The following is a 23,269-nucleotide window of genomic DNA, read 5'->3' as shown; positions in this document are numbered from 1 at the left end:
AACATGTCGGAGAGTTTGTTTAGGCAAAACACTGATGTATGCGTGTTACATAGTTATCTAATGAGGCTTTTGACAAGTGTTTGTGGATGTACTTGAGTTTGATACAGGAAAGAAGAGAGGAGAAGGAATCTGGTCGTGTTGTCCTAGCTAAACAATGGATGTGGGTCAGTGTTTGTGTGAGTCTGTTGAGGTATGCGCAGTATCTCAGTTTTTTCTCTCAAACACCAACAAACATACACTCTTCAGTTTCCTCTGTCATAGTCCTCTCTGCAAGTTTTCCATCTCTCTGTCTCTTTATGACATGCGACTTGGTTCAGGTGGGCCAAGTTTAATGTTTTCATTAGTAGTATTTGATGAGTATTAGCACAAATATAAGTTCTACTTCTTCTACAAAGTGGATAAGTTTGCATAATTGCTTAATTGGGGGGGTAGTTTTGCCCCTGTACATCACCCAGATTGCTTTTAAACCAAACAATCAATGTGTTTTTATTGAAAGTGCAGGCTTTCAGTTTTGATTTTAAGAGATTTCACAAATCTTTTGCATTAAGTGTTTAAAAATTAAAGCCATTTTTATACATTTATACTTTTTTAGAGGTTCAATTAATGAGCTAATGTAACATCATTTAAAATGTGGGATTTTTTGATAGTTGGATGAAAGTAATTTTCAGTCAATAAGAGAAGAATATCATTTCTTCCCCTTAAGAAACTCTTGGGTTGCTTTTGTGGTATATATTTGGTTCATTATCCATTTTCACTGTGATCAGGTTTTCATCATGTGGCTGAATCAGAGCAGAGATTAAACAACTGCATCACACAATTCAATCTGCTGGTTGAAGCAGCGGCCACATCATCATTAACCACTGACTCACGTCCACTGGCAGCTGTGAAATTACCTCCACATGTTTGACAGGTAATGTGATAGTTTCATCTTGGTTTCATCTGTGGGGAAGTTTATTTTTCTTTTCCAGAACTGCACTGGCTCTTTTAGACGCTTTCTGGTAAACTCTAAATGGTTTTGCACATTTCCACTCATAAAGGCATCTCATCACCTTCCTCCCACAGAGTGCTCTTGGCTTTGTTAGATGTTTTGAAGTTGCTTTTCTTAGCCAAGGAAGTAATTCTATCATGATGCACTTCAGATGTCTTCTGTGTCTTTTCAGGCATTTTTGGTGTTGCTGAGCTGGTCAGTGCATTCCTTCTTTTTAAACAATGCACCAGATTGTTGATCCAGCCACTCCTAAAGTTTCTGCTATCTTACAGATTTATTTTGGCCTCACTCATCACTTTGGAGCTCAAATTTAAAATGACAGCGAAAAGCTCTAAATTCAGTACTTTAAATCAACGTCTGCATCAAAACTAAAAAAAGAAACGGTGTCTTTGTTCAGCAAATTATAAACCTAAGTGTAGTGAGTTTGCCTGTGGCCAGATTTTACCGACGTGATAGAATTGCAACCATGCACATGACTTTACATTTAGATATCAGACATTACTCTGTAGGCACCACGATAGATGTTGCACGACAGATGGTCTCAACACCAAAAGCAAAAAAATATAAGTGAATGAGGGGAATAGATAGATTCATTTTTAATAAAATGTGTAATAAAGTGTAATAAAAAAATCTTTAGTGTGATTAAAGTTCAAACTCTTGAGGTGATCTCAACTGCACACCTGCTGAAGTAGGCAAAACTCTACAGTCTCTTTAGCAGACCATCTTCAGCAGCAGTTTGCATTTTGAGATCTTTATCATTTCAACAGCATTGCACTTATTTGCCAGATAGTTTTCCTCATAAGCAGTTATTGATCAGAAACATTTTAATTGCTAATTCTTTGCATCTTGTTTTAAAGGGTCCACGATTTTCTCTTTCGGAGCACGTGCGTGTTTCATGTTGGTGGGTTTCTTTCTGAAAATGTCATTGTGTCACAGACTGTCTGTCTTTTTCTCTGTTTGATCATCGCTGCCAGAAATTCTACAGAATAAAATCGAACTATTGATTATATTGAATCCAGATGCAGAAACGGCGTGTGATACAAAAATACAGCACACACGCTTTTTTGGATTTGATTATACGCGCAGCAGAAAGTTCGTAACGGTAACCAGCACCTGTGATAGAAAAAGTCACGTGACCGGGTGGTTACACTCCATCCGCATCGGATGTGACTGCTTGACTCCAGACAGGCAGGCAGGAGACCTGCCCCTCCTCCTATAGCATCAGCAGCAGCGATGATTCAACGCGTCCGCTGTCGACTCCTTTTTGGATTCACGGCTCAGCAGCTGAGGTCTGCAGTCCCTGAGTGAAGAGCTGAGAGAAGAGCTGGTTTGCTTTCGCAGCAGGAGTTCTTCACCGCTTCACAGCTTCCATCGAGGGCGCAGTCTGCTCTAGTTTGAGGCGTTTTGCCCCTCTGTCGGTGTTCAGCCAACAGCTCACCTGCAGAGACTCCTGACAATGCCTCGCTCCCGGGCGGAGCTCCCCCGGTAAGCAACCTCTATGGCAGGTTTCACCCAGTTTATAGGAGGGTAGGGGGGCTGGGTGTGAACCGTGAAAAATCTCCTTAGGGCGAGGTTGTAAAATAACGAAATAAACCTGTAAAGAAGAATTACCGCCGGCAATTAGAAAACCAGTGCTGAAAATAGATATTTAGCCTTCTGATTTTATGAGTTAAAAAAATAAGATTTTTTTTAATCCAAGAGTCAGATATGGAATTTTTTTTTCTATTACCGTTCCTGACAGCAGTGTATCAAGTAGTTGATCTGACGGGGGGCAGAGAAAAGTCTGAGCGTGTTTAAAATACAAAATTAAGGCTTTTGTCACCCTAACCTATTTACAAGTAACAGAGCTTGTATTTAGTGCAGTAACACTGTTATTGTTATTCCACCACTCTGGCAGGCTTAAGCCAATCCCTCAGGCCACTTTGGGAATTTTCCATCCGAGCATAGTACGCCTGATCTTTGCCCTTGTTCGTGGTATCGGCTGCATTTTTTAAAGTGGAAGATTGTGGCTGCCAGATTTCAGTGAAGTTAAAAATTCTTCAAGTTGAAAAAAAAGAAACTCTCCCGGCTGTAGTGATGTAATCTGAAATGCATTCTAGATGTTGTTTTTTAGTTATGTTTGCTGAGGGGTCCGAACGTCCGGTCACGGTATGATAAATTTGATCTTTTCAGTGCTGCTGTTCACTCACCTCTCCTGCCTCTTCTCCGCAGGTTGACCGGCCTCCTCGTTCTCCTTTTTCTTCTACCTGTTTTCCCGTTTTCCTCATCATCCTCCTCCTCCTCCTCTCACCCTCAGTGGGTCCTCCAGCGTATCCCTGTGGTCATCCCCCAGCACACGGAGGCTCGGCCGGCCCCTCATTTTCTGTCTCAGGCCCGCTTGGACGTCACCTCAACCTGTGACCCCGAATGCCACAAGAAGGCCCCTCATCCAAGCTACTGGGACCTGCGGAGTCTCCTGGCATATGAGACTCTCCACTCTAATGGTCGGCTCACTGAGACTGCCATTAGGATCTATGGCTACAACCCCAACTCTAACACGACCCCAGCCTACTTAACTGGGTCCTCAGGCAAGGCTGAGAGGTCACATGTCAGAAGAAAGCGCCAGATCTTTGGCCACGATGGGCGATTTAGCATTGCTGGGCAGGACTTCTTGCTTAAATATCCATTCTCAGTGGCTGTCAAACTGTCCACTGGGTGTTCTGGTACACTGGTGGGAGACCGTCATGTTCTCACAGCTGCTCATTGTGTTCACGATGGTAAAAACTATGTGAAAGGAGCTCAGAGGCTCCGGGTTGGCTTTTTAAAACCTAAGCAACGAGACACACAACAGTCTTCCTTCCACCTTCTCTCCAACTTCACCAACCATGTTGAAGGAGGTCCGAGTCCCTACGCACCACCTACCAGTGACATAATGAAGTTCCAGTGGATCAGAGCCAAGCGCACCCATGTTCCCAAAGGCTGGATAAAAGGGAATGCTAATGACATAGGAATGGACTATGACTATGCTTTGCTTGAACTCAAGAAACCCCACAAACGGCGCCACATGAAGCTGGGAGTCAGCCCCCCCGCTCAGGGACTGCCTGGTCGCCGAGTCCACTTCTCAGGATTCGATAACGACCGGCCAGGACAGCTGGTGTATCGGTTCTGTCGTGCCGGCGAGGAGACTTCAGACCTGTTGTACCAGCACTGCGACGCTCAACCCGGGGCTAGCGGCTCGGGAGTCTACGCGCGGATGTGGGCTGGTCGACGCTGGGAGCGGAAGGTGATAGGTGTGTTTTCCGGGCATCAGTGGGTGGAGCGACAAGGTGCGTCCCAGGAATTTAATGTAGCAGTGAGAATCACGCCTCTGAAATATGCTCAGATCTGCTACTGGATAAAAGGAAACTTCATGGACTGTAGGGAGGGGTGAAAACAAAAACATGAGGACCACACAAGGGGTGTAAAACCACAGCCACAAATCCCTTTGGCATAACAGGAGCCACACTTTTCAACCCCACTGCCCACAGCACTGATATGTTAACATAAATATGCCAATATCTACACGCAGACGAGACTCAGATCCAGTAATGACATGACAAATGGGCCACTTTAATTTGTGCCTTTGCTTAGTTTTTGATATCAAGAAAGTATTTTTCTCCCTTTTAGAACATTTATCAGGATAACCAAGTTTTATTTGGACTCATTTAATCTGAAACATGGACTGATGGGGTGGGACCAGAGAAACTGTTTATCTAGACACTGCAGCATTTTAACTGAGCTAATACTAAAGATTGCACTGTTTTCTCTACTGAAATTTATATTTGTGAATGAATGTACAAGTCAGCTACCAAAGTTGCCAACTGTTTCCTTCCAAACCTCTCAGTGGAAACAGTAGTTATCTACAAGCATAGCATGCTTTATTTACAGTGGGAGGCGGGGTGGAAGCGTTTTGCAGGTGTTGATATTTCAGGACTTTTGCAAGTCTGCAGATTACTTGGTAAATGAAGCAGTTTGTGGAGTGTTGTTTATTGCCAAGCGCCATCTGCTGGCCACATAAGAACACTGCAGGTGTCCACATGAACATGATGGCATCCCAAGTTAGTTTAGGCCTACATAAGCACTTTTTACTTATTTGTGACGTTTCTGAAGAAACCAGAAATCTGTCAGATTTAATGAAATATATGCTTTGAAATAAGGCAAGTGTCTTCTATTTTTTTCCCAGTCTGCTCACAAGACAAATTAAAACAAACACAACGTTGGTTCGACAAGTTTTATTTTCCAATTTCAAAAAAAAAAAAAAAAAAAAAAAAAAATCAGAAATGCTGTGGGGAACCTGAACACTGTAAAAAGCCGAAATATGAGGACCAGCTCCTTTGACTTCTCCAGCACTGACATACTCAACGGGTTCATCACTGACTCTGAATGTGGAAACGTGGATATGTCATGTTTTTTTAAAACCATTTGAAGTAAATGAGCAACAAGTTGACTAAAATCGAGAGGGTAGAGCAGTAATAAATTTAGAATCTATTCATATCTCAATTCTTCAGCTTTTATTCAAAGCAGACTCTCCACAGAAGCGGGAGTTAGAGTTAAATTGTGTCATTTCAGAATTGCCCTGGGCAAATTAAAAGATGAGAGCCATTCAAAACTCATTTCAGCAATGGCGCTCAACTGAAGGCAACAGCACGGAGAAAGAAAGAAAAAAAATAAAAAAATACCGATTCACATCAACAGCACAATTCAGCTGCAAGACTTTGCTACATTCAAGTGTAAAGTGACCACAAAGTATAAGCACCAAAGAAAGGAGAGACGTTTGCAGACAAACTAGAACATGTATGACATGTGAATTAGAGGATCTGTCAAACCTGTGTGCTCCACATGTACACTGGTTCATCTCAAAGGTAGCAATGTGGGAAAAAAAAATCCACTTTGTCAAACTAAAGTTTAATACTGCCTGAAGTTACGCACTGGCTGCAGACGGACGCTGGTGATGGAGAGGTGGAGGAACATAAAGGCAAAACTACTGACGGGTAAGGTGATGATCGCAAAGTGTAGCTACACAGAAAGGCAACAACAATGCAACAAGGCAACCTGTTTGTAACACCATTCCGGTAACTGAGAATACATGAAGTGGCTGTCTTTCCACACCCTGCGATTACGCATTCAGTCCCCACTGAAGTGTCACTATTAAACACCCTCTGCGTTCAAACCTAAATGAGAGCATGGTGACAGTGACTTATTTGCAGTGGGTCAAGGGTGAGGATGAAGGATGTTCCAGTCCACAACAGACACAGACCTGATGTGATACAGTCCTATATCCCATCATACTTGAAACATTCAAGTGACTGGATGAACATTAAGTAACATGGTGTATTGTAGCCAGATTTCAGTGTGTGAAAGTGTGCTCAGGCATCACCCTCTCACAGCAGCAGCCTTTCTCACTTTAAGTACTGTACTTGGACTTTCATGAGTGCGCAGTGAGTTTAACGATGCCAGACAAAAGATTTTGTCTGACGCTTGTGAGGTTGTTGCGAGACTGGTGCTGTTACTCCACCCTCCAGTTAGCCAGTGATACGAAGCAAGCAGATACTAACTGTGAAAACGTGGTTAGAAGCTGAATGAGAAGAACACGGCATTGTCTGCGGAGGCCGCGGATTGGAGTACCAACTGTGTTTTTCTTCCAGACTGCTCTCGAGTCAGTTTGCATGAACAGTTTATTGGACTTTGAGTAAAAAAATAACAGACTGAGACTTTGCTTAAAGGAATACTTACTCTTAGGAAATGTTCTCATCCTTTTACATTTAGATAATAAGATTCATATCACACTCTTGCCTCGATAGTAGCTTCAGCTGACTTTTTAGCGTAGGTTTAAGTATTTATACAGTGGAACAGCCAATCCTGCACAAACCAAAAATCACTAAAATTACCTACAATGACCCCCTAAAGCTCATTAATATGAACATGTTTCACATGTACCGACTGGACAGATTTATTTTTACCCTTTGACTTTTGTCTCAATTAAATAAATAAATATTAAAAAAAATTAAAAAAAAGGTTTCACACACAGGGAATCAGATTCTGCCATTATGTTAAAGCCATCTCAGAGATATAAACAAAAAGAGTCCTTTAGGGTCACTACAGAGGTTGCAGCAGTGGAAACAGTGATATATCTAACACGGACACCTGTACAGGAGCCCTTGGTGTTTAAATTTAAACACACTAGGAACCTTTAAGTGTTGCTTTTCTTTAGAGAGCTAACTTTGCAAAGGGACATTTAACCCAAATCATGAAAAATGGCCAATCCCCAAGTAAATAAAAACAAAAGGGGGAGGACAAAACACAAGCAGTCTACTAATGTGCATCTTTGTGACGGCAGAGACTTGTAGCAGAACAGCAGGATTTGACTCCCAGGTATGAAAAGGTACGGTAAACATTTGTCAGACTAGCCATTTTTCTTGCATTTGCTAATGTTAACAGATTGAGTGTCTAACTTTGATCAAAAGACAATAAGCACATTTCCCAAAAATCCCAAATTATTCCTTTTAGAGACGAAGAGCTGCACCAATACTGAAATGAAGGAATCGTGCTGATGCCCCCAGAAACGACTGGTTCCAGATTTAAGACTGAAGCAGAATAAAGGACAATCAGGACCCAAGCATGAAACCTCCCTCTGCTCTGAATCGAACGCCTGTTTTAACAGACTGTCAAAGGCAAAGTCTGCGCCGTCATTGGCCGCCTGCACTTAAAATATCTTTGGTGAAAAGTCACTTCCTGGCATTCCCTGACTTCCCTGTCACCTAGCAACAACATAACACAACATGCTAATGACATGAGCGTGGTAATGCCCGGTGTAACTCGAAATAGTATACAAAATAAAAATATTCTTTTAAATAGGTCTATATATAAACACTGCATTAAAAATTGAACCGTATCAAAACACAATTATGAGTCCCTTAATCTCCAAGCGCCTTCCACATCCATCAGGCCTCCATCTGTCTCGCCTCCGCGTCCAGAGTTTGTAGGAGAGGTCTCGCCGTGTAGTCTTTACTGTGACTTGAGCCCCAAACTGTTGGAGGACAGAGGGTAGGAATAGGCTTTGCCCAGCACGATGCGGTCTCGGAGTAGTTTGAAGAGGACATAGTAGTTGCAGAAGAGAATAAGGCCCAGAGACAATGTGTGGTTCCAGCGCTCAGAGCGCAGCAGAGAGTATAACTGGTACAAAACCACGCTGGACTCGATCCAGATCAGCAGGTTCAAGATCCGCAGCGGCTTGTGGAACAGGAACTGGAAGCCAAACAGACACAAAGAACGGGGGGAAAAAATGACAGAGTGTCATAGATTAAAAAAATAAAATAAAATAAAAAATTCAATATGTGCAGTGGTTAGCGCTGCTGCCTCACAGCAAGAAAGTTCTGGAAACCTGCTGATGGACTGGAGCCTTTCTGGTTAGAGTTCCCCTGTTAACACCGTGCCTGCACAGGTTTCCTCCCACACTCCAAAGACAGGAAGGTTAACTGTTAAATTTAAACTGGCTGCTTATGTGAATGTGAGAGAGTGTGGGTTTCTGTCAAAGTGCCCAGGATTGGCTATAGCTTTGTGGGGTGGGAAAGCAAAAACAAAACAAAACAAAAAAGACTGAATAGAGTACACATGTATGGACACTTAGCAGGTTAGTGTGGCAGACAACTTGACCTGCTGTGGACTGTGGGAGACAGCCAGGACACTCAGAGGGGGCGGCGGTAAATAAATACTCAGAAATGTTGGGCACAACCAGCCGCCGAGCAGCTTCCTTATCACTTCACCGATGTGTGAATCCAGCTGTTTCAGGGAATCCCATTAAAGATCACATCTTACTGCATGTTTTTCTTCTCCAATATCTGTTTAAAGACAATATCTGTGGTTGAGCAGCCACACAAATTTTGCCGCTGTGCTTGACCACAGGCTGATGATTTTTTGAAGCTCGGCTTCAGAGTCAGCGAGAAGTAAAGATGCTAGCTCAACTCTATCACTGAGTGAGAAGTGCCAGACATCAGCGCTTCTGTACCGGCAGTCTGAACACAGTGCATTAGCCTCTGAGGAAACTCGTACTTTACTCACTTTATTCACTTGTTGCAGTAGTTTGTGTTTAGACATGGGCCACGTGGAGCTCTGTTCTAAACATCTGGGGTGCAGACTCAGTGAAGAGCTACATGATGGACGCAGCAGTGATGTCAAATCTTGTTTTTGCTGACAGGTAAGAGCCCAAACCATCATTAGTGTTACTGTGGACCCTTCTGTCTGAACCATTCAAACAGCTTGATTTTCAAACCCCAGCCCAAACATTCATACCAGGGCTCTGTAACCTGCGGCTCTTTAGTCCTTATACTGCGGCTCCGCGTGGTTTGGGAAAATAAATTAGAAGTATTTAGCTGAAGTGTATTTTATTTATGTTAGTTCTTTTTTAACTTAAGTTCTAAATTCGAAGATTATTGTGATATTGAAATAAAATAATAAAATTACATTCTATTATTTTTTCATCGCTCAAAATAAGCGTCACACTCGCGGAAGCCGGTGTACCCGCCAAAACGGCATGCATTTTTCGAGACTTTCAACCCCAGGTAGGCCAATTATGGATCTTCGGATCCACATTATGTCAGCAGCTGTTCTCCACCGTGGACTATGTTAAAAACAAAGACCGCTCACGCCTCACAGACGACAGCTTACAGTCCTGCGTAAAGATGAAAGCCCCGATTTGCAGACACTGTGCACAGAGGTTCGGGACCAGAAGTCAGGGCACACCCGACGATGTTTGCATGAACATGCTTTTCAGCATCTCTTTATTGACCACTTTTCACACACGGTTGCTGACGCTTACAGCCGGCTGTAGCTTTTCAGCTCACAGCCCGACACACACCAAACACAACAGCACAGATGTAAAGACGGCGAGGCGTGATTGCGGGTGCCACTCCGGTGCTTCCGCCTCCCCTGCAGCGGCGCTGCAGACCACGCCCTGCTACACACATTAACCAGGTAAAATACATATTTAATCAGAATTTTGCAAATATCTATTTTTCATTTTTTTAGCAGCATGGTGCATTTTTTGCCAATTATTTTTTAAAAGTCAGGTCAAGCCTCGAAAAGCCCAAAGACGATATATCTGTTGTGAGCCACCACCCTTATATATAAGGGTGGTGGCTCACAACAGATATATCGTCTTTGCTGGATCATTTTAGTTCAGTTTTCCTTTTGTTATATTTCTGTAAAAGTTCAAAATGTGTTAATTACATAAATAGGATGTAATTTTCTCTGAAGCACTTCATGGATTTCATAAGCAACACACTTTAGTTGTTCACACAAAGCATAAAGGTAAAAAAACAATATATACGGTGTTATCTTCATTTTAGATGTCAAAAAGTATTTGCGGCTCCCAGTGTTTTCTTTTGCGTGGAAACCGGGTCCAAATGGCTCTTTGGGTGTTAAAGGTTGCTGACCCCTGATTCATACCATGATCCCAACACGCTATATGGGCCTCTTATATAACATCTTATGATTTTCTCCAAAGCAGTGATTTGTATTTTCTGGAACAGTGGGACGACTTCAAAGAGGAGAGATTGCTGCTTTCCAGTTTTCCCGTCCTGTTTTGTCCTTGAATCCAGTATTTTGTGTTAATGATCTTTTCTTTTTTTTTTTTTTTTTCAACTAAGTGCAAAAGTCTGTTAAAACCCCCAAAAATAAAAATACATGTAATACCGTCTCTATTGTTTGTTTTATGCAACTTAAAATGTGGCACAAGTCATTTCTACCTGATGGATTGACTAAAAGAGTTTGTCATTATAATTTATTCAGGTCTACTGTATTAAACAAACAGTTTTTAGAATATCGCTCTTAAATTCAGGACAATTGTGAGAACACGGCATCTCCTCAGGAGAAATTGTTGGTTTCAACAGCAAAAACAAACACAATTCTAATTTCGTCCACTCGGCAGAAACAAGTAGTAAAAATCTCATTTTAATTGGTAAAGCTCTAATGTCCCGTTTCAATAAAGGCAGCATGAGGTTGTGCTTAGTTTATGAGTACTCTTATTTCCAAACACATCATCACTGCCCACACAAAAACACAAAGCCCAATCAGCTGATCAGAATTAAGGTCCGTTCACGCTCACACAAATACACAGAAAATAGCTCCAACACGGTAATTTACCTTGGCAACATGTAAATAAAGTGCTTGAATTCACTGGAGCTGAAAACGTTATACATACCAGTTACTCCTAAAAGACATTGACCGAGTTAACACTAGACTAACCTGCTGAATGTTGATCATAATCACAGATCAAACAGAAGACTGCAAAAAATAATCACCAAGCAAACAATAACTGAAAAATTAGAGTTGAACCAATTTCAGATCTTTTCTTTGATCTATAACATGAAGTTTTGTACAAGAAATCAACACAAGTCAAAGTTTTTGTGAGGAAAGCGCCACCTCTTGGTGACACTCTGCAACTGAATTTTCATAATCAAACGTAAACACGCCTGAGTTGGAGGGAGGAGGTTTCCCAGGAATCATGAATAGGCTTGGGTGTGTCTGTACCTAAACCTGCCTTCAGTGGCGATAAGCTAGTACTCTTCTAATGCTTGCAAGTAATCAAATACTGCTGCAAGAGGGACACTGCTGAACAGCACAGAGCAGTGACTACATAATAAGGAAGGCAGTTCCACCACAGCTGATGTTTTTTGTTTGTTTTTTCCTCATTTCTGAACACATTTGAAAAACATTTTATTAGAGATCAGAAGGGAATAAGGACCAAAACTATAAACTGAAAAATGGTGAACATCAGTGTAGTTAATATGGGAAATTCACAGGTACTCACATAAAATCTTGCATGGGAAACATCAGAGGGGAGAGCCACATTATAGGGACCGACCGCCTTATACAGACTTCGACTATGTCGTACTAACACCCCCTGAGGCCAAATGGTGCTTTCTGACCACCTGCAAAACATTAACACCACAGTTATACATAACCTATTAAATAGACATTTCTAAACTTGTCTAAGTACACCAGAGTGTGCGCACACTGGGCCACTCACATGTGTTGAGGTGCGTTACTGTATGAGCCGTGCTCCAGCTTCTGCCAGCGGCCGAGGTGAGCCGCCGAGCGATGAAGCAGGTCGCAGTAACTGGGGGGCAGCAGCTGGCTCATCAGCATCACGAATGCATTGATCCACACCATGATGAGATGCTCACATGACCACCGCATGTCATAGTACTGGGTGCTCTGTAGGAGTAAGAAGAACGAGTAAGAAACCAGAAGCAACCCTACGCAACGCGAAAGGTCGGGAATTTATGACAGAGAAAGAGACGCAAGTGAAACACCCACCTCAACGAAGCAGAGGGGCAGAAAGGCTACGTAGTAAGCGCTGAAGAGCGAGTTGAAAAGCACTTCCTTGATTCGCCGGTTGAAGTCGCTCTTCAGCTCCTCCACCTCTGCTCGAATCAGCTCTGGTGTGTGAGAGTGTGTGGGTGGCGGGCAGGTGTGTGTGGGCGTGTGTGGGGGGCTGGAAAACTGCTCTCTGAGGTTCTCTCGTAATAGGAAGAGGAAGTCGCGTGGTCGGAAGAAGGGGGTTTCTGTTAGGTCGGTCTGCTGGTGGTCAGCTGTGTAATCACAATCGGCTGGTGCCACCTGGCTTTTCCCTCCCTCTTGATGGAAACAGCAGAGTGGGACATAAACACCGAATCTGGGGATGAAAAATAAATAAATGACACAAAAGCATTTTTTTTACCTTCAGATGAGGATGAGATGGTAAATACAATGTCTACATAAACTTACAGCTATCTGAACCATTTCCTTTAAAAAATATCTGGTTAATGGCTAGAAAATGTATAGTAGCCAAATTATTCCTTTTCCAATGCTTTTAAGTTTAGGATTTTTTCCCACTGCTGCAGCCACAAACCGTGTATGCGAGCAAGGTTTTTACTTTTACACAGTCCAATCAGAAAAATGTCTTTTAGAATTTGATGCCAAAGCAAGCAGGAAAAAAGACAATTTAAGTCCTGCTGACAGAGGTTCATTTGACAGTTGTGGCAACCATTTGTGGGAAGCACTTCAGATAAAGCGCTTATCAGATCACCACACAACCTGTGCACATTTTTTACAATACTTCATTCAGGAGCTGCACAGCCCAGTTTCTGTTATTTCTTATAAAGCTACTGACTCTTATTCCAAATATAAAAATTATCCCCATTTTTTACAATTTGCATGCATTGCGCCTCTGATAGCAGACTTTGACTGCTTCACTCCAGATAATTCAAAACACTTAGAAATGCTTTGCTTTGAGACAAATTATTCAGTGGTAGACTGGCCTTTAGAGAGTGAAGTGGACCAAACACTCACGGATATCCCAGGAAGAGGAGGTTAAGAACAGAGTTTTCCTTGTAGAGGTTGACCAGCGTCCAGCACAGCACCCAGCCGCACAGGGTCAGCAGGCTGAGTCGAGCTGCGATTAGAAGCACGTAGCGCAGCAGAGACCCCCCGCTGCACTGAGACACCTGGGCGAGACAGAAGCAGAACAACACGCCGTTATGAGAGAGAGCACGGCAGCCACACTGACATCATGAGGGATCAGGTCCCTACAGTGTGCTTGCTGACTGCTTACAGAGATCGAATCTGTGTTTACCTCAGAAACAATTGTCCAAACGAGCCTCCTGGCCAGCATTACTGTGATGAAGATAGCCAGGTGGTAGTCCATTAAATGAAAGTTCTGTTGTGGGAAGATAAAAAGATAGGGGTTTGTTTCTCCACAGAGAAATTGTTGCTTATTAAATTAAACCTCTTAATAAGAAAGTCGCATGTTATGAGTTGGGGAAAGACAGCAACATATTGATGCAGTTTTACTTACAGTTTTAAAACTGTGATAACAGAAAACTGAAATGATGACCTATTTTTTAGGACTACTGAGGGAACTGGTGGGAAAAGAGTGTGTTATGTGTTCTTACGAGTGAGGTAGAGGCAGCAGGGTGGCTGTATGGGTACCACCACACTGTCCTGTAGATGTTTATGTACTGGACAAACAAGGCCACCAGCAAATAGAGAAAAAGCAGGAACTCAAACAGCAGACTGCTGTCCAATGGCAGCTCGGGGATCCTCGAGTGACGCACTGGCTCCGGAGTAATGAGGGCTGAGATGGGTGGAGCAGATAGACCCAGCGTGTTACTGCTCCTGGAGGGAAAAAGAGAAAAAAGAAAGCACGCAACACAAGGAGAGAGAGAGAAATATAAATACTCAAACACATCTGGGTGTGTGATTAAAAATGTGACACCTACTGCAAGGTGTGTATGCAAACAAAGTGGGATGTGGAGACTAGTCTACAACACCCTGGCAACAAGTGGTTGTTTTTTGGAATTGTTTGCCATTTTTGCAAACGATTCCCTTATCGATTCCAGTCGCCCCGAATGACGTCACCACGTTGCGGAGCGTCATTTACCTGGCAGGAAACACGGCGCCTAAGCGGCTCAAACGCTCAAAAGTTTGGTTATACTTTACGAGAACGGGTGACAACAGGACAACTTGCAATACTTCAAAAGTAGAGATTTCATTTAAGGGAGGAAACACGACGAATATGCAAAAGCATTTGCTCACAAAACACACGACAACTTTAAATGAATGTCGTGTTTTTAATTCCGCTCCGGACTCGTGAATCTCAACCCAGCAGCAGCGGTAACGTTTGCACGTCCTCTCCCGTTAATGCGGCAGGTAAACTAACAGTGCATATTATGTTAGCGCGATCTGCCTTATTACAAAACCTGCCATTACTGTGCATTTAGGTGACCATGATGAGAGAGACAGAGTCTGGCTGGCTCAGATGCTGGCAGTTGTCGCTGCAGTCTACCGGTAGCGTCTCCTTTCAGGCCAGGATAGATGAATGTCACCGAGCAGTGACTAAGTTTGTGATAAAACGCTTGCACCCATTTGCCACAGTAGATGCCCCGATTTTTGGTAAGTGAATGTGTTTAATCGTAGGCAGGGACATTACTGGATATTCTTGTATAATTGCTACAAATAATTTATGTTATACTTTGTTATTGCTACAGAAGAATATTTATTTTATTATTTTACATTTACAATTTTTTTTCCTGGGGACCCTGTGACACCCCATTGAAGAGCAGTAGGCTGTGGATCTCTTAAGATCTCACTGTTGGGTTTGTAAGGCTATGTTACTCCTAAATTTCTATCTTGTTCAAAGAGAAGATATAAAACAAAGCGCTAAGCTAATCGACCTTAGTGTTCTCCTTTTTAAAAAGAATTGATAAAGAATCGAATCGTTAAACAGAATCATAAATGGAATCGGAATCGTGAAAATCTTATCAATACCCATCCCTAGTCGGGGGGCAACAATCCAAGATCCTATAAGTTGATCGTTGGTTTGTCTACATTACAACAAATGTTTTGCTCAAAGCACAATAATAGCAAACATACAAAAATAACAGTTGCAGTGAATTTCTGAATCGAAATTTGACCTTCAAAATTATTCTTTAGTGGTCTTGTAAAGAAGCTGTCAGTGGCCAATGTTCATGTGCATCACAGGTTAAAAGAGTGTGATGATTCATAGTAAATGTCTCATTTAGATGAAAATGATTCAGAAATCTTGATGACACATGAATCATGTATCATCAAGATTTCTGACTTTCACCTCACACAGAAAGTTGACATAATACAAGAAAAAAGAAGTTCTATATTGTGAATTGGCTCAGAATTTCTCAATCAGTCCATTCCTGCTTTAAATGCATTAATGAATCAAAACCTCTTTATTACTGCATCTTGACAGCACTGAGAGGCTCTCTGTGTACATACCTGTTCCTGAGGCCTGTACCATTCCCGACGTTTCCTCCGACCAGAGTCTGCAGGGACGGCAGAGCGGAGCGACTTAGCTGCTGTCTGCTGGGACCCCTGCGACCCCCTGGCATGGTCGCCTATTACTGTGGCAACCAAGGGCAGAGCCCACCAACCAAAAGCCACTGGGACTTCCCCCTTCCTCCTCAGTGAGCCACCATGTACTGCCAGGCCACTGTGAACCAAACCAGAAAAGAAGACAACGTTTCATAAGACAAGACAGATTATGAAAAACCCGCAGCACACCATTCAAACTGAACTGACAAAAACCCAAAGCCCTCTACTCAGCGAGAACGGAGCTTTGTCATTTTTTTTGTTAAATCGTTTTAATTCTATGTAACTGTTTTCAGAATGAAAGGCAACTTCAACAAGAGTTTACAAGCTTGTCAAAGCTGCTGTGTTTGATACAACTAGCACACTACTATGTAATGTCAATCACATTTGAACTATACTTGAAATAATCTGTTAAAACCTAAGAGGGATAATGAACAAGGTTGTCTTCATTCACATATAAAACACTTACAGGTCCTCTGAGCCATCTTATCTACAATAAGCAGAATTTCGTTGGAATGTTGTGAGGACAGTTTCTAGCTGCTCTTTTAACTCACAACCTTATTTCAATGACAGAAATGGAACAGACAAATTATCTGACACACTTTCGATTACAACACAGTGAAAGTTCCACCACAAACTATAGCCACTCAAATGAGCTCACAATTTTTTTATTGAATGATAAAAAAAAACCCCAAAAAAACCCAAACAGTAAAACAGAGGTTAAGACTTACAGGGAGTGCAGAATTATTAGGCAAGTTGTATTTTTGAGGAATAATGTTATTATTGAACAACAACCATGTTCTCAATGAACCCAAAAAACTCATTAACAGCAAAGCTGAATGTTTTTGGAAGTAGTTTTTAGTTTTAGCTGTTTTAGGGGGATATCTGTGTGTGCAGGTGACTATTACTGTGCATAATTATTAGGCAACTTAACAAAAAACAAATATATACCCATTTCAATTATTTATTTTTACCAGTGAAACCAATATAACATCTCCACATTCACAAATATACATTTCTGACATTCAAAAACAAAACAAAAACAAATCAGCGACCAATATAGCCACCTTTCTTTGCAAGGACACTCAAAAGCCTGCCATCCATGGATTCTGTCAGTATTTTGATCTGTTCACCATCAACATTGCGTGCAGCAGCAACCACAGCCTCCCAGACACTGTTCAGAGAGGTGCACTGTTTTCCCTCCTTGTAAATCTCACATTTGATGATGGACCACAGGTTCTCAATGGGGTTCAGATCAGGTGAACAAGGAGGCCATGTCATTAGTTTTTCTTCTTTTATACCCTTTCTTGCCAGCCACGCTGTGGAGTACTTGGACGCGTGTGATGGAGCATTGTCCTGCATGAAAATCATGTTTTTCTTGAAGGATGCAGACTTCTTCCTGTACCACTGCTTGAAGAAGGTGTCTTCCAGAAACTGGCAGTAGGACTGGGAGTTGAGCTTGACTCCATCCTCAACCCGAAAAGGCCCCACAAGCTCATCTTTGATGATACCAGCCCAAACCAGTACTCCACCTCCACCTTGCTGGCGTCTGAGTCGGACTGGAGCTCTCTGCCCTTTACCAATCCAGCCACGGGCCCATCCATCTGGCCCATCAAGACTCACTCTCATTTCATCAGTCCATAAAACCTTAGAAAAACCAGTCTTGAGATATTTCTTGGCCCAGTCTTGACGTTTCAGCTTGTGTGTCTTGTTCAGTGGTGGTCGTCTTTCAGCCTTTCTTACCTTGGCCATGTCTCTGAGTATTGCACACCTTGTGCTTTTGGGCACTCCAGTGATGTTGCAGCTCTGAAATATGGCCAAACTGGTGGCAAGTGGCATCTTGGCAGCTGCACGCTTGACTTTTCTCAGTTCATGGGCAGTTTCTCGATTCGAATTTTGAGATGCTGCCCATTTCATCTCCAGTCTATGTAAAAGCGGCTATAGAAATAGACACAGAGATCCCCTTTATCTTTTCAGAGGCTACACTCTCCTGTCAAACTCCCTGTTAAGCAAGGCAAAAAGACCCGTCATTGCTCTCTGACTGCACAGACAAGAAAACCTGAACGTAAGCAGTTGGGCATGCTTACGCTGATTTTGGGAAACAAATGCCCAGAGGCGTTTACAGAGGGATTTTTAAGTGTCTTCATGCCAAAGAATTCAAATGCTAACACACCTCTGAGGGTGTGTGCAAACGTGTTTAGTGAGACTGATATACACAGAAAATGACAACCTGTCAGACAAAACCTGCTCTCTGCTCCTTTAGAGAACACAAACAAATGTCCCCGTGCTTACTCATATCTGGCCTAATTCACAGACTGTTACTGATTACACCTGAGCTTTTTCTATCAAGGTGCCCAATGAGCTGTGGTAATAGGTCAGCTAGCTGATGCTCTGCAGCACACATTTATAAAACAGAAGTCCACAGATACACAGCTTATTTTAAATTTAAAGTTTAAACGGTTCCATATTTAAAGGATTAAAATCTGAAGTGGGAGCACGCAAGAGTCACTTTTTGTTTTGTTTGTCTGTTTTGGTTTTTTTTAAAGTGCATGTGTGCGCGAGTGTGTGTGTTTTAAAAACAATTTCGCAACCGTTTTCCACAAATCTCCAAGATCTCTGAAGTCATGTCAACCAAAGAGTTGTAGCCTTACAGATATTCAGTTTATGGCACATTTAAAACAGTAAACAGGTCACATACAAAAAGTTGTAACTGGTTCATTTTTATAAATATTAAATAAATATTTGAATTATGTTCCACATAAACCTTTCACAATAAAGCTCAAGATCCTGTTGAGACTTTTCAAAATAAACTGAATCACGTGAAAGAGCAGATTATTTACAGATGAGAATTAAAAAAGAGCCGCCAGGTGCTAAAAAATAAACCTTAGACTCAAACGTTAGAACAGGCTTTTCCCCGCAGCACGCCGTGTAATAAATACAAAGAAAACGGTGGCCGTTACAACTTATGTCTAAAAATGTATAGTTTCATGCATCGGTTAAAACACTCGACTCCGGGTAAAGGACGCGCAGCTGGAAACACTTCACGCAAGTCGAGCTGCCCGAGATTCACAGAATTTACAGAAAATGTTACATTTTTGTGATTTTTATTGTTATCGGGACGATAGAATTCTTATATCGGGATATGAGATTTCGGTCATATCGCATATCATACTTTTCAGACTCACCTATTCTTAATGGAGACGTTCACACTAACCAACAGTAGCAATTTATATGTAGTAAAGTGCAATAAGTGCAATAACATCACGTATATTCTATAAAAGAAAAGGGGAATTCAATGTAAGACACTTTTAACAGCTTAATAATTTAAATAATTTGTAGTCAGTTCCAGATTTTTAAGAATTTGCTGCCGTTTTATCTCGTGATTACTAGTCACTTTATTAGGTACACCTTACTAGCACTGGGTTGGACACTCCTTTGCCTTCACAACTGACATAATTCTTCATGGCACAGATTGAACAAGGTGCATGAGAGATTCAGATTTTGATCCATACTGACATGCCAGCATCACATAGCTGCTGCAGATTTGTCTGCTGAACATCCATAACGCAAATCTTCCTTTCTACTACGTTCCAAAGATGCTCAACTGGACTGAGATTTGGAGACTGTGGAGATCATTTGTGCACAGTGAACTCAATGTGATCAGAAGATGGCCAAACTGTGATCATAAAGGCATACACAAGTTCAGCAACAATACTCAGCTGGTTCTAAAAGGCCCGAAGTACAGCAAGCAAATACCCTACACACCATTACACATCAGTTTCCTGTTTTCAGTTGACAGAAACAGCACCTAGTGTGGTATTCTGCCACCATAGCCCATCTGCTTCAAGGTTGGAGGTGTTCAGAGATGCTCTTCTGCACATCTCGGTTGGAGCAAGCTATTTTTTTTAAGTTACTGTTGCCTTCCTATCAGCTCAGAGCAGTTTGGCCATTCTCCACTCTTGGCATCTTTCACAAGAAAACTGCCACTCACTAGAAAGTTTCTATTCTTCTGACCATTTTCTGTAAACCATAGAGATGGTTATGAGGGAAAATCCCAGTAGATTAGCAGTTTCTCCATTGCTCAGACCAAACTGTCTGGCACAACCATGCTACTTTCATCATCATCTTTGTTCCTCATTCTGATGGTTTGAACTTCAGCAGGTCGTCTCGATCATATCTACACAACTAAATGCAGAGTTACCACCCTGTGATGGACTGCTTAGATTTTTTGATTAAATATCTGAGCGATTAGATATTTCTGTCGACAAGGAGTTGAACAGGTGTTCCTAATGAAGCGGCCAGTGAGAGCATTCATATGATTCTGAGGGTTTCAGCGTTTTGTTTTTCCTTCTTCTGTCAAAGGTATGGTGGCATTTATGAGTAGAAAACAGGCTGGGTATATGTGTGAGCCTGTTCACTCATCATTATAGATATACCGTAAAACATGAAACGCATACTAAAAACTAAAATAATGATAACCTACAATAAAAAGAGACACTTGAGACTTTCCCCCCATTATTTTCTTGTTTGCTTGTTGCAGGGCTGCAAACAACAGAACATACAAACCTCCAGGAAGTGTAGCTACAACTCAAATCCTTGTCACTCTCATTATATAGATTCTTATGATTACCCAGTGACTTAAAACACACACACACACACACACACACACACACACACACACACACACACACACACACACACAGTTTCTCATCAACCAGTGACAGACTTCTAAACGAAAATTAAACCAGAGCCAGATAAGCAGCAGCCTCTATGTATACCAACATTTCCTTTATGCTGATGGAGCTTGTGAAACATGATGGAAAAGATAAAACAGCTTGCTCACAGGCCACTGTGCGGCATCAATATCGAGCACTGGAGCTGACTGTACAAACAGGAAACCGACGTTAACTCACGCACACGCGACTCAAACAGAGCGCAGGGACGCAAGATGACAACTCGAAAAAAAAGAAGCCAAAAGTGAAAACGGGAACTGAGGCGTACAGAAATGAACTACAATGAAGGGATTGCAGGATGGTGTTTAGCAATTTTGTGGAAGTGCAACGTGTTTCTTACTTTAAGCGCGACTCCTTATAATTGTGAAATGCTTTTGTTGCACTCTGCACAACATTTTGTGAGACGGTGTTTTGGGTTTTTATTTTTTTGTTCTTCTTGGGGGGGGGGGGGGTGTTAGACTTGCTAAGACGTGCACTGAAAGCTGCTCGTCTGGATCATGACATCAGGCGGCGTTGTCATTTTTTAAGACTGCGGAAACTTGGGAGCGCACTTTAAAAAGAGCGCTAAAACGGACACAGGCAATAGCTTTTAGCTCGGTGGCAAACGTGGACAGTTTAAAAGCTGTGTAAAAGCCGTCGTTACTCACAAAACATCGACAACATGCGGGCGGCTGAGCTGGACGAGGATGCATCAGTCAGTTGTGCGGCGAGTCCGGGCAGTACCGAGCATTTCTCCGCCTTTCAGCTTCAATTCCCTGGACTGAGCTGCTGTGGCGACGGGCTACAGCGGCGAGGGCGACACCGGGGGGGTCGCCTTTTCTCAGGGTGAGAGCACTAAACGCCACAAAAAGTTAGCCCTGGGCTGGAAGAGCAACAGTGTAAATGCGTTGCACAGAGACCGACGTGGCAAACCCGCACCGCCTCTGCGCGTGTCGTCATCAGCGCGCGACTAAAGCAAGCTGCACAGTCGCAGTTTGATTAAAAAAAAAAACTTACCAAAAAAGCTGATCTGGAGTCAGTGCATCGTTTTTTCATCTTTTATTCTTAGTGATCATCTCAATGCTGCACTTCACTCATGTACTGTACTATCAGAACATTTTGCATGCACACGATTTTACTGCCCATACTGTTGTTTGTAGTGACAAACTATTCAGCTGTCTCTCCTACTGCCCTACAATGGTAAAATACATAAATAACAATCATAATAAATTATGGAATTGCGATTGAAGATAAAATTTCAAAAGAGAAAAAGAAAGAAAAAAAAATCGAGATTAAATATATCTTTCTAAGAATGTAATTCATATTCACCATAATGAAAGTAATTTAAGTGACTTTGAACAATACGTCTTTTTGCTGGCACCACATTAATTATGCAAAAAACATTAAAAAGTATGTGTGTGCAATTTCTTTAGCGCAGTATTTCAGAAACTGTTTATCTACTGGGATTTGCCCACACAAACATCTCAAGGGTTTACAGAGAGTGGTTTCAAAAAAGAGAAAATATCCAGTGACCAGCAGTTCTCTGGGTGAAAATGCCTTGTTGATGTCAGAGGAGAATGGCCAGACTGCTTTGAGGAGACAACAATGGTTGAAAGAGCCAGTTGTTCCAACCAAGGTATGCAGAAGAGCATCTCTGCATCACCAGGTGTGGTCTTCTGCCTGTACACAGCAGTAGAAGATCACACCTGGTACCACCCCTGTCAGCTAAGAACAGGTAATTGAGGCTACAGTTCACTAAGGCTCACCAAAACTGGACAAGAGAAGATTGTAAAATTGTTGCCTGGTCTGAAGTTTTTGTTTTGTTTTGAATTTCTGCAGAGACAACTAAATGTTAGGAGAATTTAGCATAAACAACATGAAACATAAATCCATTCTGCTTTGCATCAGTGCTTCAGGCTAATAATGGTCTAGTGGTGTAGGATATTTTCTTGGCACACTTTGGACCTCTTGGACTCAGCATTGTTTAAATACTACAGCTTGCCTGAGTATTGTTTGTGACCATGTTCGTTCTTTTATGACCCCACAATGCCAATCTTCTAATGGCTGTTTGCAGCAGGACAACGTGTCATGTCACAAAGTTCAAATCATCTGAAATTAGTTTACTGAACATGAAAATGAGTTATCTGTACTCCTTCACAGTCAAAAGATCTCAATCCAGTAGATCACCTGTTGGAGGGGGTAGAACAAAAGAGTCTCATCTTAGATGAGCAGCTAACAAAGCTGCAGCAACTGTGTGATCCTGTCATGTCAGTATGGAGCAAACTCTCAGAGGAATGTTTCTAGCTCCTTTCTGAATATATGCTATGAAGATTTAAGTCAGCTCTGAAGTCACAAGGGGATTCAACCCATTACTAGCCAGACGTAACTGGTAAATTGGCTGGTAAGTGTACAACAAGAGCATCAAGTGATAAACAGTATTTGAGAAACCACTGTGTGGCTGCATTAGGGCAAGCTGCTGAAACAGTGATAATGATAGTGCATTCAGAAGTGCTGTTTGTGTTTGCCTCATTAACAGAAGCAGGTATAATTAGCGTCTGGTTTCTCAGTTCAGCTCCATCATGTGCACTTTCAACAAAGACAGAAGAAGAAAAAAACAAAACAAAACCTCATGCACTTTTAAATCTGAGAAAAATACATATTATTTTACATT

General features: G+C 42.0%; 2 protein-coding genes across 2 annotated transcripts; one reads left to right on the top strand and one right to left on the bottom strand.

Moving 5' to 3' along the window:
- Positions 1 to 904: 904 nt before the first annotated feature.
- Positions 905 to 5,287, top strand: LOC113020497 (serine protease 23). Its single transcript, XM_026164530.2, has 2 exons — positions 905 to 2,473; positions 3,200 to 5,287. The coding sequence occupies exons 1-2, from the start codon at positions 2,445 to 2,447 to the stop codon at positions 4,395 to 4,397; spliced, it is 1,227 nt and encodes a 408-aa protein (XP_026020315.1). The 5' UTR covers positions 905 to 2,444; the 3' UTR covers positions 4,398 to 5,287.
- tmem39a (transmembrane protein 39A) lies at positions 5,224 to 22,236 on the bottom strand. The gene is made up of 9 exons (XM_026164516.2): positions 21,267 to 22,236; positions 15,794 to 16,007; positions 13,939 to 14,161; positions 13,620 to 13,703; positions 13,337 to 13,491; positions 12,323 to 12,680; positions 12,033 to 12,220; positions 11,814 to 11,934; positions 5,224 to 8,251 (listed from the first exon to the last, which is right to left on the bottom strand). The coding sequence occupies exons 2-9, from the start codon at positions 15,904 to 15,906 to the stop codon at positions 8,012 to 8,014; spliced, it is 1,482 nt and encodes a 493-aa protein (XP_026020301.1). The 5' UTR covers positions 15,907 to 16,007; positions 21,267 to 22,236; the 3' UTR covers positions 5,224 to 8,011.
- Between the last annotated feature and the right edge of the window lie 1,033 nt (positions 22,237 to 23,269).

This window comes from Astatotilapia calliptera, chromosome 1 (genome assembly GCF_964374335.1).
Source record: "Astatotilapia calliptera chromosome 1, fAstCal68.1, whole genome shotgun sequence".
Classification (NCBI taxonomy): domain Eukaryota; kingdom Metazoa; phylum Chordata; class Actinopteri; order Cichliformes; family Cichlidae; genus Astatotilapia; species Astatotilapia calliptera.
The sequence above is the reverse complement of the archived record's forward strand: the minus strand, read 5'-3'. Positions and strand labels throughout refer to the sequence as shown.